The sequence below is a fragment of the Electrona antarctica genome (genome assembly GCF_951216825.1).
Source record: "Electrona antarctica genome assembly, chromosome: 21".
Lineage (NCBI taxonomy): Eukaryota > Metazoa > Chordata > Actinopteri > Myctophiformes > Myctophidae > Electrona > Electrona antarctica.
The window spans coordinates 20641465-20655440 of record NC_136802.1 but is presented as its reverse complement, the minus strand read 5'-3'; the positions used below and the strand labels follow the sequence as shown (position 1 = coordinate 20655440).

The 13976-nt window shown below is 44.8% G+C and overlaps 1 protein-coding gene across 1 annotated transcript in view; it reads left to right on the top strand.

Moving 5' to 3' along the window:
• Positions 1-219: 219 nt before the first annotated feature.
• Positions 220-13976, top strand: part of casq1b (calsequestrin 1b) — a 41895-nt gene continuing 28138 nt past the window's right edge. Inside the window, exon 1 of the mRNA XM_079491512.1 lies at positions 220-721. Coding sequence (XP_079347638.1) covers positions 479-721 — 243 coding nt within the window. The 5' untranslated portion in view covers positions 220-478. The remainder of the gene's footprint in view (positions 722-13976) is intronic.

Genomic DNA, 13976 nt, shown 5'->3' with positions numbered 1-13976 from the left:
TACTCAGCAACCCCCCCCCCCCCACACCACCATTATTTCACTCCTACCCCCCCCCCCCCCCCCCCCCTCTCTCTGGCTCGGACACTCATCGGTAGGCAGTGCCTCTCCAATAACCCCTCCTACTTCGCTCTCCTCACATATCGGCTAACGCCCCCTCTCCAAAAAAAGGACCATGTGCGGTACCCCATGTATGCTTTTTTTTTTAAAAGGGGTGGCTCGGCACTCTGACCTGCTCTTCTCTAGCCGGTGCACAGGCAAACGACACGGACCTTGTTCCTGGTGCTCCCCCTCCACGCCAGCTCTCATTGGGAACAACGCTCCGTGTTTTTATTTTTCCTATTATTAATTATATCACTTCCCCCCCTTGTGAAGGCTCCCCCCCACCCGCCGACCAGCCGGCTGACGGACAGCCTAGCACCCTCTCCTGAGATATATATATATATATTTCTAAAGTAGTGTCTTAAGTTAAGTGACCACGATGAAGTGGGCCTGGGCCTGGTTTGCGGCGGTCTTCCTCCTGTCGCTGGGGAGCCTCTCCTGGGGGGAGAGCGGCCTGGAGATCCCCGAGTACGATGGCAAGGACCGCGTCGTTGACCTCACGGCCAAGAACTACAAGTCGGTGATGAAGAAGTACGACGTGATGGTCATCTACTACCACAAGAACGTGGACGGGGACCGCGCCGCCACCAAGCAGCTCCAGATCGAGGAGCTGGCCCTGGAGGTGGGTAGTTAAGCCAAAGGCCTTTGCTTAATGGTTAAGATGTTGGCTTTCCACGCGGGAGACCAGGGTTCGATTCCCGGGTGTTACATTGGTGCCGTGTTCCGGGTCGGGTCACGATCCGGGAGGAGGTCAAAAGGGGGGTGAGTGTAGCAGAGTGGCTCACAACCTCAGTCTGATGGCCTCACAAGTCCAATATCTCCCCCAAGCCATGGGCAATTGCCTTTGGCTTAGTGGTTAAGATGTTGGCTTTCCACATTGGAGACTTGGATTCCCGGGTGTTACATATGTACTCAGTGTCTTTTCTGTTTTCTGTTATTGTGGGTTAAAGCTTTCGCTGGAAAATAGCCGATCGACAAGCTTTACCCGGAATACGGATGCTGGGGGTTTGCGTGGTTAGTTGTGGCTGGCAGGGAGCATGGGGGTCAGCGGGGATAATAAGTGGTGGCAGGAAGGAAGGAGGTTATTGGGCATGGAAGTGGGTTCCCCTCATTTGCCGGGGAAACACGAAACTGCCTGGGCAATGTGCCTTCTGTGTTGGGGGTTGTGTGCCAGGGGTGCAGGGTGGAGGGGAGATGAGTTGCAGAAGCAGTTTCAGAACGAGTTGGCTGAGGCCCTGGGGGTGCTTCCCCCCTTTGCCAAGCAACATGACACTCACTGGCCTTCTGCCCCACAGTGGGTGGCAAAGTGACAGAGGGGAGGTTGTTGGTGGGTGTAAGCATGACAGGAGGGAGGGGGGTGGGTGCACTCGGTGACATCGATCACGCTGAGTTCACACCAGTCACACCGGCAGCCGCGGGTGAATGTTCATACATAGTGCAGACATTCACAAGCAAGGTGCGCTAAAATGGGGCGTGTCCTCGTTACGCTGCTCTGAGTGGATCAGAGTCAGCAGCCGCACCCCCAGCAGGGAGGAGAAGTAGAGTAGAGACACTTGACGCTATCATCTCTGCCAGCTTGTTTGCAAATAGTTTATGTATTTTAGGTGCAAATGATGTATGTATTTGCACACATTCCTTAATTAATCTCTGACCACGAAGCGGCAGCGGCAACGTTGAACTTTGCGCAACTTTGACCCTTCAATTTTAGCTGCTTCTGTCTCCTGCCACAGTGGGGTAAAGCGGGTTCGCTCATCTCCATGAATGCGTCGCTTTCTCTGAACATGGCAGCAAAATTACTACTGCTGCTGTGCATTCAGCATCCGTAGAAATTGACCCAGTTTTAATTCTGGCATTTGGGTCTTCTGCTACAGTCCATGTTCAGACAGAGGTAAATGAACAGAGGGAGTTTAGAGGTAGCAGAGGTGCTTTAATGGCGAGCAGAGTCGAGCATAAAGTAACAGGGTTTCTGATTAAAGAGACTTTCCCTTGACACAGTTACTTCTGAAGGTCTGATTCGGAACCATTGGCGAAAACATGGCCTAAATTAATGTGTCATACTTGCAATTATGAATCATGACATGCAGTGATTTGCTCTCACAACCTCTGTGTGTTTGTGTGTGTGGGGGGGGGGGGGGGGAGTAACAAAGATGTTTGTGTTTGATGAAGTTGAAGGGAAGCGTGTGTGTGTGTGCGTGCGTGCGGATGTGTGGAAGATCTGATTATAAGAGAGAGAGGCAGGGAGAGAAAGAGAGGAAAACAGTGATGATGCGACAGTGAGTTTCAGAGTTATGTAGTCATATTATAGTTGCAGACGATTACATCAGAACGCAAGCTCTATTTGTCTTCCCTTTCCCCACCTAGCAAAACATGACGTCCTACTGTGCCACCAGTACCTAAATATACGGTATGAGTCAAAGTACATGCCTGTGGGACCATTGCAACCTATACAGAGACTTTTGAAATTCCTCCCATTGACCACAGGGAAGAAATGCTGATCTCTCATAGTTTGGCTGATCCAGAGAAAGTTTAAAGTGATTTCAAAGTGGAAAAATCAGTGTGCTCCCTCCCCCTTATTGATTCTCTGAGATGTTCAGTTTGTACATTAGATTATTGTTGTTTGTTACAGTACATTACCCAGGAAGTAGTCAGTTTGGTTTCTTCTATTTCAGCAAAAACTACAGTATGGTTGTGATGGCCAATAACGTAGAGGCAGTTTTTAATGTATGCCAGAACAGTCTAGTAAGTTATTAGTTACAACTACTCTGTCAGGAATGATGCAAGTGTGTGTAATAGCCGTGTACTGATGCAGTCCTTGTACCATATTCAATAAAAGAAATCACACTCCTGTGAAGTGAGAGGTGCTCTTATCATACATCATACAATATCACATTCCGGTCATCACAATTGGCGTCTTCAATTTTCTGCCCTCACTTTTTATCTTCAATATGTACTTTGCTCAGCCAATCATCAAGTCATCGCTATGGGGTGATCAGCCAATCAAATCATCGCTAAAATTCACACGCAGACACAAAGCTGGGCCCCCATAAAGAAAAAGCTAAAAACAAACAAAAAAAAACATCCCACATTCACATTTTAGGACAGCATTGGCCCAACGCATGCGGCTATACAGTGCACGCCACCCAGGTAGCAGATATAGGGCCCTATTTTAGTCACTGCCCACCTTATCTCTAAACTCCTTATCTCTGCCTTTTTTTGAGTACTCCAACAACTGGCTTTGTTAGTTTACGTGTCCACGTGTTTGTTCGTACCAAAAAAATTAGCATGGTTGCTATGGTCACTCAGTTCACACGGGTGTGATTTCATTACGTCAGACATTACGTCAGACCACAGCTGATCAGGCTATATAATACCTTACACCACTCAGTTCACACAGTGATTTTTTTTTTACTATTTTGAAGAACATTTTTGTTCTTTGTTCACTATAGCCATTGGCCAATCTACATCGACACGTTGTGAGCTTGTAGAGCGGCTATTTGAATTATTGGAATGTAGGGCCCATAGTGTTCGGGGAGAGGCTGCAGGACTACCTCCGACTGACTCTCCCAGAACAGTGAGTGTCCACTTACAGTGGCAGAGTGTGCCTTGCGGTGCATGGCTGGTATAAGTCACCTCTGGAAATAGCCTGGGACAGTGAATGCTTAGCCAGAGGGGAGGCTATACCAGCCCTCAGGGGAGGGAGGGAGAGTGAGACAGAGAGAGAGAGAGAGAGAGGGAGAGAGAGAGGGAGAGAGAGAGATAGGGCGTGAGCACACCTTCGCCGCACATAACGCGTCCTCCAGGCGTCTCTTCCGGGTTTTTAAACAGCTGGTGGATGGAAATTACACTTTTGCGCAGCTGCGAATTGACAAGTCAGCAAAAAAATGAAAACGCTTCGCCGATGCTGCAATTTTAAGCCGCACGCGAGTGCCATTTCCATCCACCAGGAAGAGACACCTGCTCTAGGCGCTTTCTTGCCGCTTCTTCACGTGTATATGTGCCCGCACTCAGAGAGAGAGAGAGGAAGAGGTGAATGCTCGCTGCTCTTTACTGCTGTGAAGGCCATGACAAGTGCAGATTCAGTGAGATAAAAAAGCGACCAGGTCAAGGAAAACAAGCCCAAAAGAAGCGACTATAATAATAGGCCACATGAGCACTTTAAAGAAGCTATGAATGTAATCTATACACCAGATTCTCTTTTTAAACCATATTCTGAGCTTTTACTGTAGATCTGCCATTTTCAGAAGAAACTCTGGAAAATATAAAAATATTACAATGAGAATGTTTCATTCTCACTGGTTTAAACAACATTTAGGAGAAAAACAATACTCACATTAGAAACAGGTTTCCCAAAAATAACCGCAACCTGCAACTACCACAGAAACCCAAGTTCGCTTATAATAAGCAGACATGGCAACACTGGCTGTGACGCGCCGAAAGCGTCAGTGACGCACATCAAGTCGGCCACACATACTCTTGACATCCTGCCATTATCAATCCTGAATGTAGCCAATCAGCATCAATGAGCTCCCAGGGTGTTCAGCAGCGCAGGGATGCTGAGAATAGCTGATAATTAGCACCCAGGAAGTATGAATTATTAAGAGAGAGTCAAATGTTAATTGCTTTAGAAACTGTGAAGAATGGTGTGGTGTGTGTGTATGTATGTGTGTGTACGCGTGCGTGCGTGCGTGTGTGCACGAGCGAGTGTGCGTGCAGGCATGCGTGACTGCGTGTGTGTGTGTGTAAGATCTGAGTTTAATATAGATAAAAAGCTTAATTAACTTCATTCACAGAGCCGTAAATTAATTCCCTACCTATGCATGAATGGCTAGCTGGCTGTAGAAACATTTGTCAACATTAATCTTGACTCTTGACCTGTTCTACATTCCACCAACGAGGGATGTTTTCTATTTTTTGAGACCCACATATTTCGGGGCGTGGCCGAATACGACATTCCTTCATCGGGTAAAAGAAACAAACAGCCTACGATTTAAATTATCCCTTCGCTAAACCCCACCCCAAAAGCGATTGTCCAATGCCACTCCAAATTGTTTAGCAACCGTTGCTAAGGATGGCAAGCTTTCGTCACCTCATAGCTGTCAATGTTATTTTGCATGGCTGTGTTGTTGAACACATACACATCTTAACATCGGGAAAGTTACACGACTGACCCTCCCAGGTGATGGCAATAATAGTCTTACCGTGCATTACATGAAAACTCCTGTCGGAAGGTTGGATACTGTTTCTCCCTCTAACATTTCTTCATATTTCTAGTTCATTGAAAAAATGTCATGCACATTCATTTTGTCCAAGTTTTGACTAGGTTTAGAAGACATTTTGAAGCTATGTAAAAAAAAAGCCACCGCATGGGTGGGAAGGAAAGTTGCCATGTCTCCTCTCTTAGAAAGCGCTGCTAACGTGCCTATTGGAAAGGAGAAAAGGAGGCATGGAGCAACTCAGACAGTTTAAGCCCTTATTTTATACGTCAGGTCATGATGACCTGACGAAGATGTAACTGAAACATCGAAACCTTGTCGCTTTTCTACTTGCACCCTGATAACAAAATAAGGGCTTATTGAGTTGCTCCAGTGCTTCCTTTTCTCCTGTAACCTGTCCTGCCTCTGAGATGCACCAGACTGACCTGCCATAGGCTAGAGGCCTCTGAGATGCACCAGACTGACCTGCCATAGGCTAGAGGCCTCTGAGATGCACCAGACTGACCTGCCATAGGCTAGAGGCCTCTGAGATGCACCAGACTGACCTGCCATAGGCTAGAGGCCTCTGAGATGCACCAGACTGACCTGCCATAGGCTAGAGGCGCGGTTGGAACTCCCTTGTGCCGAGTGGAAAGGTTGGGGAGGGCATTGTTACGTACACATTGTTACTTTTTTTTCGTATTATTTTGCAGAGGGCAATACAAACGGGACCTTCAAATATTCTAAACTTTCCGTAATTCTGCCAATAATCATATTCTTTGAGACACACAGAGTTTTTGCAGCATCAAACACAGAATCACGTGACGCTGTCGTTGATCCCCTTCCCCTATTCGTTCATACTAGGAGATGACATATATGTATAGTCAGAAGAAGAAATAAATCACTGCTAAATAATATTTCCCCGCCCTTGTTACGGTCAGACAGAAACGATGAGGTCATCTAGTGATAATTAAACCATAGCTCTATGATGTCACAGCTATGAATAGACAGACAGAATACATTCAGAATACATCTCCTTAACATGACTCACACTCAGGGTTCAATTTGTAAAAATGTGTGTGTGTGTGTGTGTGTGTGCGTGCGTGCGTAGGTTTCCTTTCTCAGCTGTGCTTGTGTCTTTTTAATAATTGTTACCTTATTATGTACTGCTTGAATTGTGCGAATAAATAAAAACAAGTCCATTGTACTGATGAACAAACGGCATTGTGTAATTGTCTCCACCAGGCCGAAGACATGGGGAGAGAGTATGTTTTGCACTCTGTCTGTGTGTCAGTGTGTGTGTGTGTGCGCGTCTGTTAACAGCTAATCTCCGGCACCATTAACCCGGTCGATGACAAATTGTGCAGCACACACACTCCCTGGATGCCAACGATGATACTCCACCAGATTGCAGCATGCAATTCATGTGAAATCTTTTACAGACTTTTCTACTAGGCTGAGGAATATATCCCACCCTTTTCACATTGGCCTGTTATAGCGCCACCAACAGGTGGATTTTTGCAAAACACATTTTTGGAACAAAATGCCTCAAATCATCCAATTGCCATCCAAGGCGTAAGAAGAAATGGCACCCTTTTCACATTGGCCTATTACAGCGACACCGTGACATTTGACATTACAGTTTCCATAAAGTATAGGCTATTGCTTAATTTAGTTGTTCCTTTAGTTTGACAATGATGGATTATATCGATGACACAATGTGAGGGGGTGGGGGACACTGATGGTATCTGTCACTATGTCTGTGTGTGTGTGTGTGTGTGTGTGTGTGTGTGTGTGTGTGCGCGCGCGCTAATAAACGATCCTTCCCCCTTAAAAAGGTGATCACCCCCCCCCCCCTTCCTTTTTCCCCAATCTATACATTTTTTTTGTTGTTATTGATGTCATTGAATCTTGTTGTTATTCGAGAGAGAGACACATAGAGAGATAGATTAAGCTATTGAGAAGAATGGTGACAGAGGGAGAGTGGAAGAGGAGAGAGAGGCGAAAGTGCAGACACATCAGAAATGCTGTCAGCCAACAAGACAGGTTGGATGAACCCATGAAAAACCCCTCGCGCACGCACGCACGCACGCACGCACGCACGCACGCACAGTCGCACACACAGATCACCAACAGACTCAGCAACTTACAGTTAAAGCCGTCACACCAAAAATATTCCTGATATTTCACCTCTGACCTCGCCTGTAACCATCACCCCCCTTATGCAAGGTAACCAGAGAGAGAGAGAGAGAGAGAGAGAGAGAGAGAGAGGGCCGTTTTAGGGGTGTAACGATATAGTATCATCATTTTAATTTCAAGAATCGAAGTATATCGAAATATAAAGAGCAACATATCGTATCGTTTGACTTTGTATCGTATCGTATCTCAGTATTGAATCGTTTTGCAATGTGCGTTGTATTTAGCAATTTTAAGAAGAAAAAAAGAAAAGGAATGGTTTAATTACCTTTACATTCCATATTGTTTCACACAGATTGAATTTATTTGCTAAATAGTTACTGTATCGATTTTAAATCAATGTATCGCCATGAATGAGCCAATACCGTCCATGTATCGCATCATCAACCATGTATGGTGAAACGTATCGTACCGCTGTTTGTGCCCAAGACGTCTGTGGACGTCTTTGGTATTACCGCACGGGCAGAGCCATTTATTTGTTTTTATTAAAAAAAAATCAAAACAATGATTTTTTTTTTTAATACGTGGTGCCAAAGTTTGTGTTTTCGCCATTGAGAATGCATTTGGCGTTTAAATTAAATAACTCAGAAACTAGTCAGCTGAATTATAAAAAATGTGAATGGATTTTCTAGGTGAAAGTGATTTTTGGGCAGTTTTGCGTGGGCTCTCAATGTGTTAAAATGTATCATCATTACACCCCTACATGGTACTGATCGACAAAAGTATGCTCGCTACTCGTGTTGCGAGAAATGTTCCCTTGCAGGCTATTGAATGTTTGGCAATTCAATAGTTTGTGTCAGATAATTGGATACAGAGAGAGAGAGAGATACAGTACAGTACCGTACGTGAGTGAGTGAGGTGTGGGTGGGACATAATGACTGAATGATTGAAAGACTGACATCTTGTGAGTCATGGGCGAATGAGTGAGAGAGCGATGGCTCCGCTCTGTGCAATAAAAGCATGACTGTCCAGTCAATCATCGGCATCTTTGGAATGTCGACGATGACACTTGACTGACAGCGATGCACATTATTCTTTTTTATTATTAGAATGTAATGTTCACTGCCAGACGCAGGAGTAGTGGGGCCCTCGTCTCAAGGGTGCCATAAAGGTGAAATGCTTCCTGAGTGCTATCAAGTATAATATCGTACTAGTCACGATAGCCATTAAAACCGCAGGAAAGCATCCGTGTCATTTTAGATTTTAGTTACGCATAGCAACAGGCAACAGCACGTAGCCTACATATACTGTAGAACAGTGGGTCTCAAAAATAGCAGATATACAAGCTCACGCCACGTCACTTTGTACTTGAATTTCTTTTAACATATTTTTGAAATCTTTTGAAATAATTTGTATCTTTTTTTAAACACAAATCTTCTCTTTTATATACATGTAATGTTGGTGACATTTTGTCACCCATATTTGGGCATGCCTGACAAAGAACTCCATATATGGGCTTAAAATGGACACGTACATAATAACTGGGTGGGGAATTCATTTCCAACTTGCATCGTTCCAAGTAGGCCAGTCACAGTGCCCAATGGGCACCGCTCTAGTTGTTTGAAAGCACCATCTGTGTCTCTCTTCACGGCTTTCTGCAATCTGTGCAGGTGTGTGGGCTCACTCCACTCAACTGAGTGCAGGTGTGCCAATTCTCAGTCCGACTCCTCCCACCTGGAATGGGGATTTTCTACAATGTAGTGCAAAAGGACTCTTTTTGTCATGATGTTACTTCTATGTTCTGTGATCCTAGTTTTGAGAGCTTTTTCCAATAATATGCTAGCCCACAGGGGCATTTATAAGCATATAGATCACATTGTTAGTTTTGCATGAAATGATACCTCTGATCTTGAATACTTGGAATATGTTGGTTTGTGAAATGACACTGTTGACAGTTGTTGCATGTGTGGTTGCCTGGTTCCTCAGGTCTCAACAGGGAGGGACTGTGAAGTTGATTCGGGGTCTGGTCTGGTGGGACCTCAACAGCATTTGGCTGTGCACCCCGTTACCTCCTGATCTAGCTGACTAGTTGAATTAAAAACGTTCGCTCTGAAAGAATATATATTCAAAGATTTGCGCCACATTTTCAAGATTTTTCAAAAATAGCAGATCTACAAGTTCGTAGTGCAGCACTCGGTACCGTGCTATGAGCTTGTAGATCTGCTATTTTTCAATAGCTGCGGCACCACAGTTTGGGAATCCCTGATTTATAGAATCAGCCTCAGGTCTTTATGGGCTATATGCCACATATCGCCATGATGTTCAGTGTAATACCTCGAAAAGTAACTAAGTACATTTTACTTAAGTACTGTACTATTACTGAGGTATTTCTACTGTACTTTACTTGAGTATGTCAAGTGTTCAGTACTTTTACTTCTACTCCACTACATTTCAGAGGCAAATATTGTACTTTTACTCCACTACATTTATTTGACAACTTTAGTTACTAGTTACTTTGTACATTTTGATTATTACACAATATTACAAAACATACATTAACCACTTCAGCCCTTTTACAATTGAATACTTTTTCCACCACTGATACCACTTCTATGTTTCGAGTGCCTCCTTTCTTTCTCCTTGTCGAGGCCGGCCTGACCGCAGTCCATTTCAGTCGAGTGGTGTTGAACTCCGACCTTTGCCGTACAGTCAATGCCTTGTACGTATAAGTCGCGGCGCTCCGCGCGTGTCAGTTTACAGCTGCCGTCCCTCTCTTGTCACCGTCGCCACCATGCCATGCGTTAGTTCTGTATAGGTTTTTGCAGCGATAGCACTTGCTCATGTGGAGAAAATGGACACTATAAGGTGGTCCATCTTTACACTCTTGGTTAAAGTCACTCTCACAGGATATACTTAAAGGGATCGCTCACTTTTAACGTCTACTCAGGCTTTTGTGAGCATCCCAGGCAGGTTGCTTGATTCACTATTTAGATATTACATCAGTCACACCCCTGTCCTATATAAACCCATTGTAAATTAATATATTTTTTGGGTAAAATGTAATAAATAAAATAAATGAAAAAAAGTAATTGAAAAAGCACGGCCCCCTGATAGGACAATATATCAGTCACCCGGACCAAGGACCGGCGTTTTCAATGAATCTATCATGTTTAAAATGGAGTTTGAAGTTGCAATGGGTCTATATGGGAAAAGAGTGTGTCTGAATATATATCTAAATATACTGAATAAAGCAACTGTCTGGGATGCTCACAAAAGTCACATTAATATTACCCCAAACATGTTTGAAAGGGAAATATCCTTTTAAATACAAAAACCATTTACTCAGGTTATATATTGTCAGTTAAGGTCTAAAGAGAATCTCCCCTCTATGACCTCACCCAAAAGCATCAAAAGTAGCAGATCCGCAAGGTCGAAACGCGACCCGAAGCAATGTGTTTTGAGCTCGTCGTAGCCATTTTTTTAGGTTGAATCCCAAAAGTATTTGGACATAATGAGGTTTCCACCCGACAGAGACGATTATGCAGCTACAGTATATTACATGCTGTGAGGGTAGCTATAAATGAAACCTGACGGCAATTAGCCACACCTTTTTTCACCCCCTTTTCTTAATGTCATTCATTCCTATCCTCAGGATTCCATGGACATATGATATGCATCTCGTATTAAGATAATAGCGCACGGTTGGGGGACGAGTGCGCCGCACTGTTATAGAGCCAAGGAGAATAAACACATTGCTACAGTACACCCAGTCACTTGTTAATCCACGCTACATGCTCACCCGCTTCCAATGTAATCAGCGGACTGACCTCATGCTTCCTTCTATGCATGAGGAGTCCAAGCTGCTTCTTTTCACCTGACGGGGGAGTTTCCCCGGCCGACGTAACGCGTGGATGGAACACGTTTTTCCGACCAGTTCCTTTCCCCTCCATCAGGCAACCCGGCTGGCCAGGGGGAGGTAGTTTAGAGACCAGGATTAGTGCATGTTTTTTGTGAGGGTACCTACCCTAGGCCTAGGGGACACGGGGATAACATGCAAACTCCACACAGAAAGGCCCTTTCACCAACCCCGCCTCGTGTATGGGCACTGATGACGCGTAGGAGAGAACACGCCCCCAGCGCCCACCAATCGAACCCAGGACCTTCTAGCTGTGAGGCGACAGCACTACCGACTGTGCCACCGTGCCCCTCCTAACCTCAGTCTTAACTGGTCACGTATGTTCCCTGACCTCATATAAGTCTTAACCGGCCACATAAGTCCCCTGACCTCATATCTGTCTTTTTTTGAGGGGCGCCATTGACAATGAAGGGAAAATGCACATCTAGTGAGATCTTGGTAGGTCAGTAGACGGCTACTGAGACCATTCAACGGTCTGATTAAATGTGATTTTGTCCCTTTCAGTGCATTGATAGCATTCAAACCGGGAGACGTGCTCCTCTGCAGTAATATTGACCCGTTAATTATGCGAGTCATTACAAATGCATGGGGGGCAGCTAGGTGCACACATGGGTTTATGGTCTGTGTGTGTCATGTATTATGTGTGACCTGAAGGGCTTGGAGGAGGAGTGCGTCTGCATTGTTCCCGTCTCATCTCCACAGAAAGGTCAGGCTGTCGGCGTGGCAACAGCCGCTAACCAAGCAGGCTCTGCTATACGAACAGTTCCTGAATGAGACTAATGTCATTATAATTTGTCTTCATGAACTATTCAGACTTGATTAGTTTTCTACTAGTGCATGTACGGAATTGCCAATCCGTGTTATTTCACCGTGTTTGGGTGAGACCGCGGGTTGGATTTACCGTTGCACCCCTGCTATAGCCTACAGTGCGTGGCGATTATGCCGCTTCAAAGTGCCATGCAGCGACCCTGCCCTGAGTGCCCTCCTCTCCTTAACTTTACGACCACTAGGTCCATAAATGCCTTCCTCTCTCTGATAGAGCGCTGCATAATGACCAGACCACAGTGGAGAGAGAGGCTCCAGCTCATTGGCTCTGTCAATCACAGAGGTGCTTATACACTGTGGGGAAGTGAACTGAACTGACTGAGAGGATAAGCCAAGCTAGGACATGTCAGAGACAGGCTGTGTTGATTTATAAGACTATGACGAAAAATGTTTGTCGACTACCGTTTTACACTGAGGAAAACGGAATAAAAACTAATAAAACCAAGCCATGATGACTAAAACTATGACTAAATATACTGACAATTTTGTCGACAAATAAAAACTGACTAAAATGGCAGGGAGGGACTAGTGGAGAAGAGATCCAGTAGAACTAAAAGACAAGTCATTTTATGTTTGGTTGAATGCTGAAAATAGTAGATCTACAAGCTCACAACGCGTCACAGAGCAACGCATTGTGAGCTTGTAGATCGGCTATTTTCAGCAAGTGTAAAATCAGCCAGTATGACGCCATCAAGGCCCGCCAAAATACATTTTAGTCAACTAAATCAACTGTAGATTTAGTCTACGGAAATCTTATATTTAGTCGACTAAAACTAAATAAAAATTTGCTGTCAAAAAGAACACTGGAGACGGGCAGCTCTCTGCTCAGCCCTGTCAGCAGTGGTGGAAAGTAACTAATTATATTTACTCAAGTATTGTACTTAAGTAAAATACAATGTTGAGGTACTTTTACTTTACTGGAGTATTTCCAACTTTCAGTATTTCTACGGCCTTCATCAGGTTGCTGGTTCCCTAATAAACTATTTCACTGCATTTGAAGACACTGTGCGGCAGTCCCTCACTTACAGTAAAGTAAAACATTTGAGTACATGTTTCCAACCACTGAGCATGTGTACTACAGCAGTGTGTCTGAACGGCAGCCAGATTCTTCTGTTGACTCTGACACTAAGCGACAGCAGCCAGATCCTTCTGTTGACTCTGACACTAAGCGACACAGAAAGCAACGACTGCCAGGTTAGGCCAGAATGTAACCACAGGCACAGGATCTCATTACCCCAAATTATCCCAGTCCCCAGAGGGGGCCAAAAGGCCACGTCCCACTGGGCCCCTTACCTTCTGAACTCTAGTCTAGAGTAGGCTGTTCTTCTTCAATAAGATCCATGTTTCTCCCAGAATATTGTTTGCTTCTCGATCTGCTACTTTTGAATTTGAACCCTGACAGTATAACCTGAAAGTAACAGCGTTGGATACAATGAGGTTTCAACGCCGTCAGAGACGATACAGTAATACTGACAGTGTGGTGCATTTTGACCCGATTAGCTGGTAGGAAATGTGGTCCCCATGAGAGAAAATCACTTGAACCTGATATGACTGGGGGAGTCCCCCGGGGCTCTGTCCTTGGTCCGCTGATTTTCTAAACTAATCTATTGACCGAAAATAGCTGTTGCTACGGGTTGTGAGCTTGTAGATCTGCATTTTTTTGCGGATTCCCCCCACACACACACATAAATACATGTTGGCATCATTCAGGGCCCCTATCAGTCCAGAGCCATAGGAAACATACAGAACTTTTCACCAGGCCGGTTCAGTGCCAATGGCGTTAGTTTAGCCTTCATAGAAATTCCCCA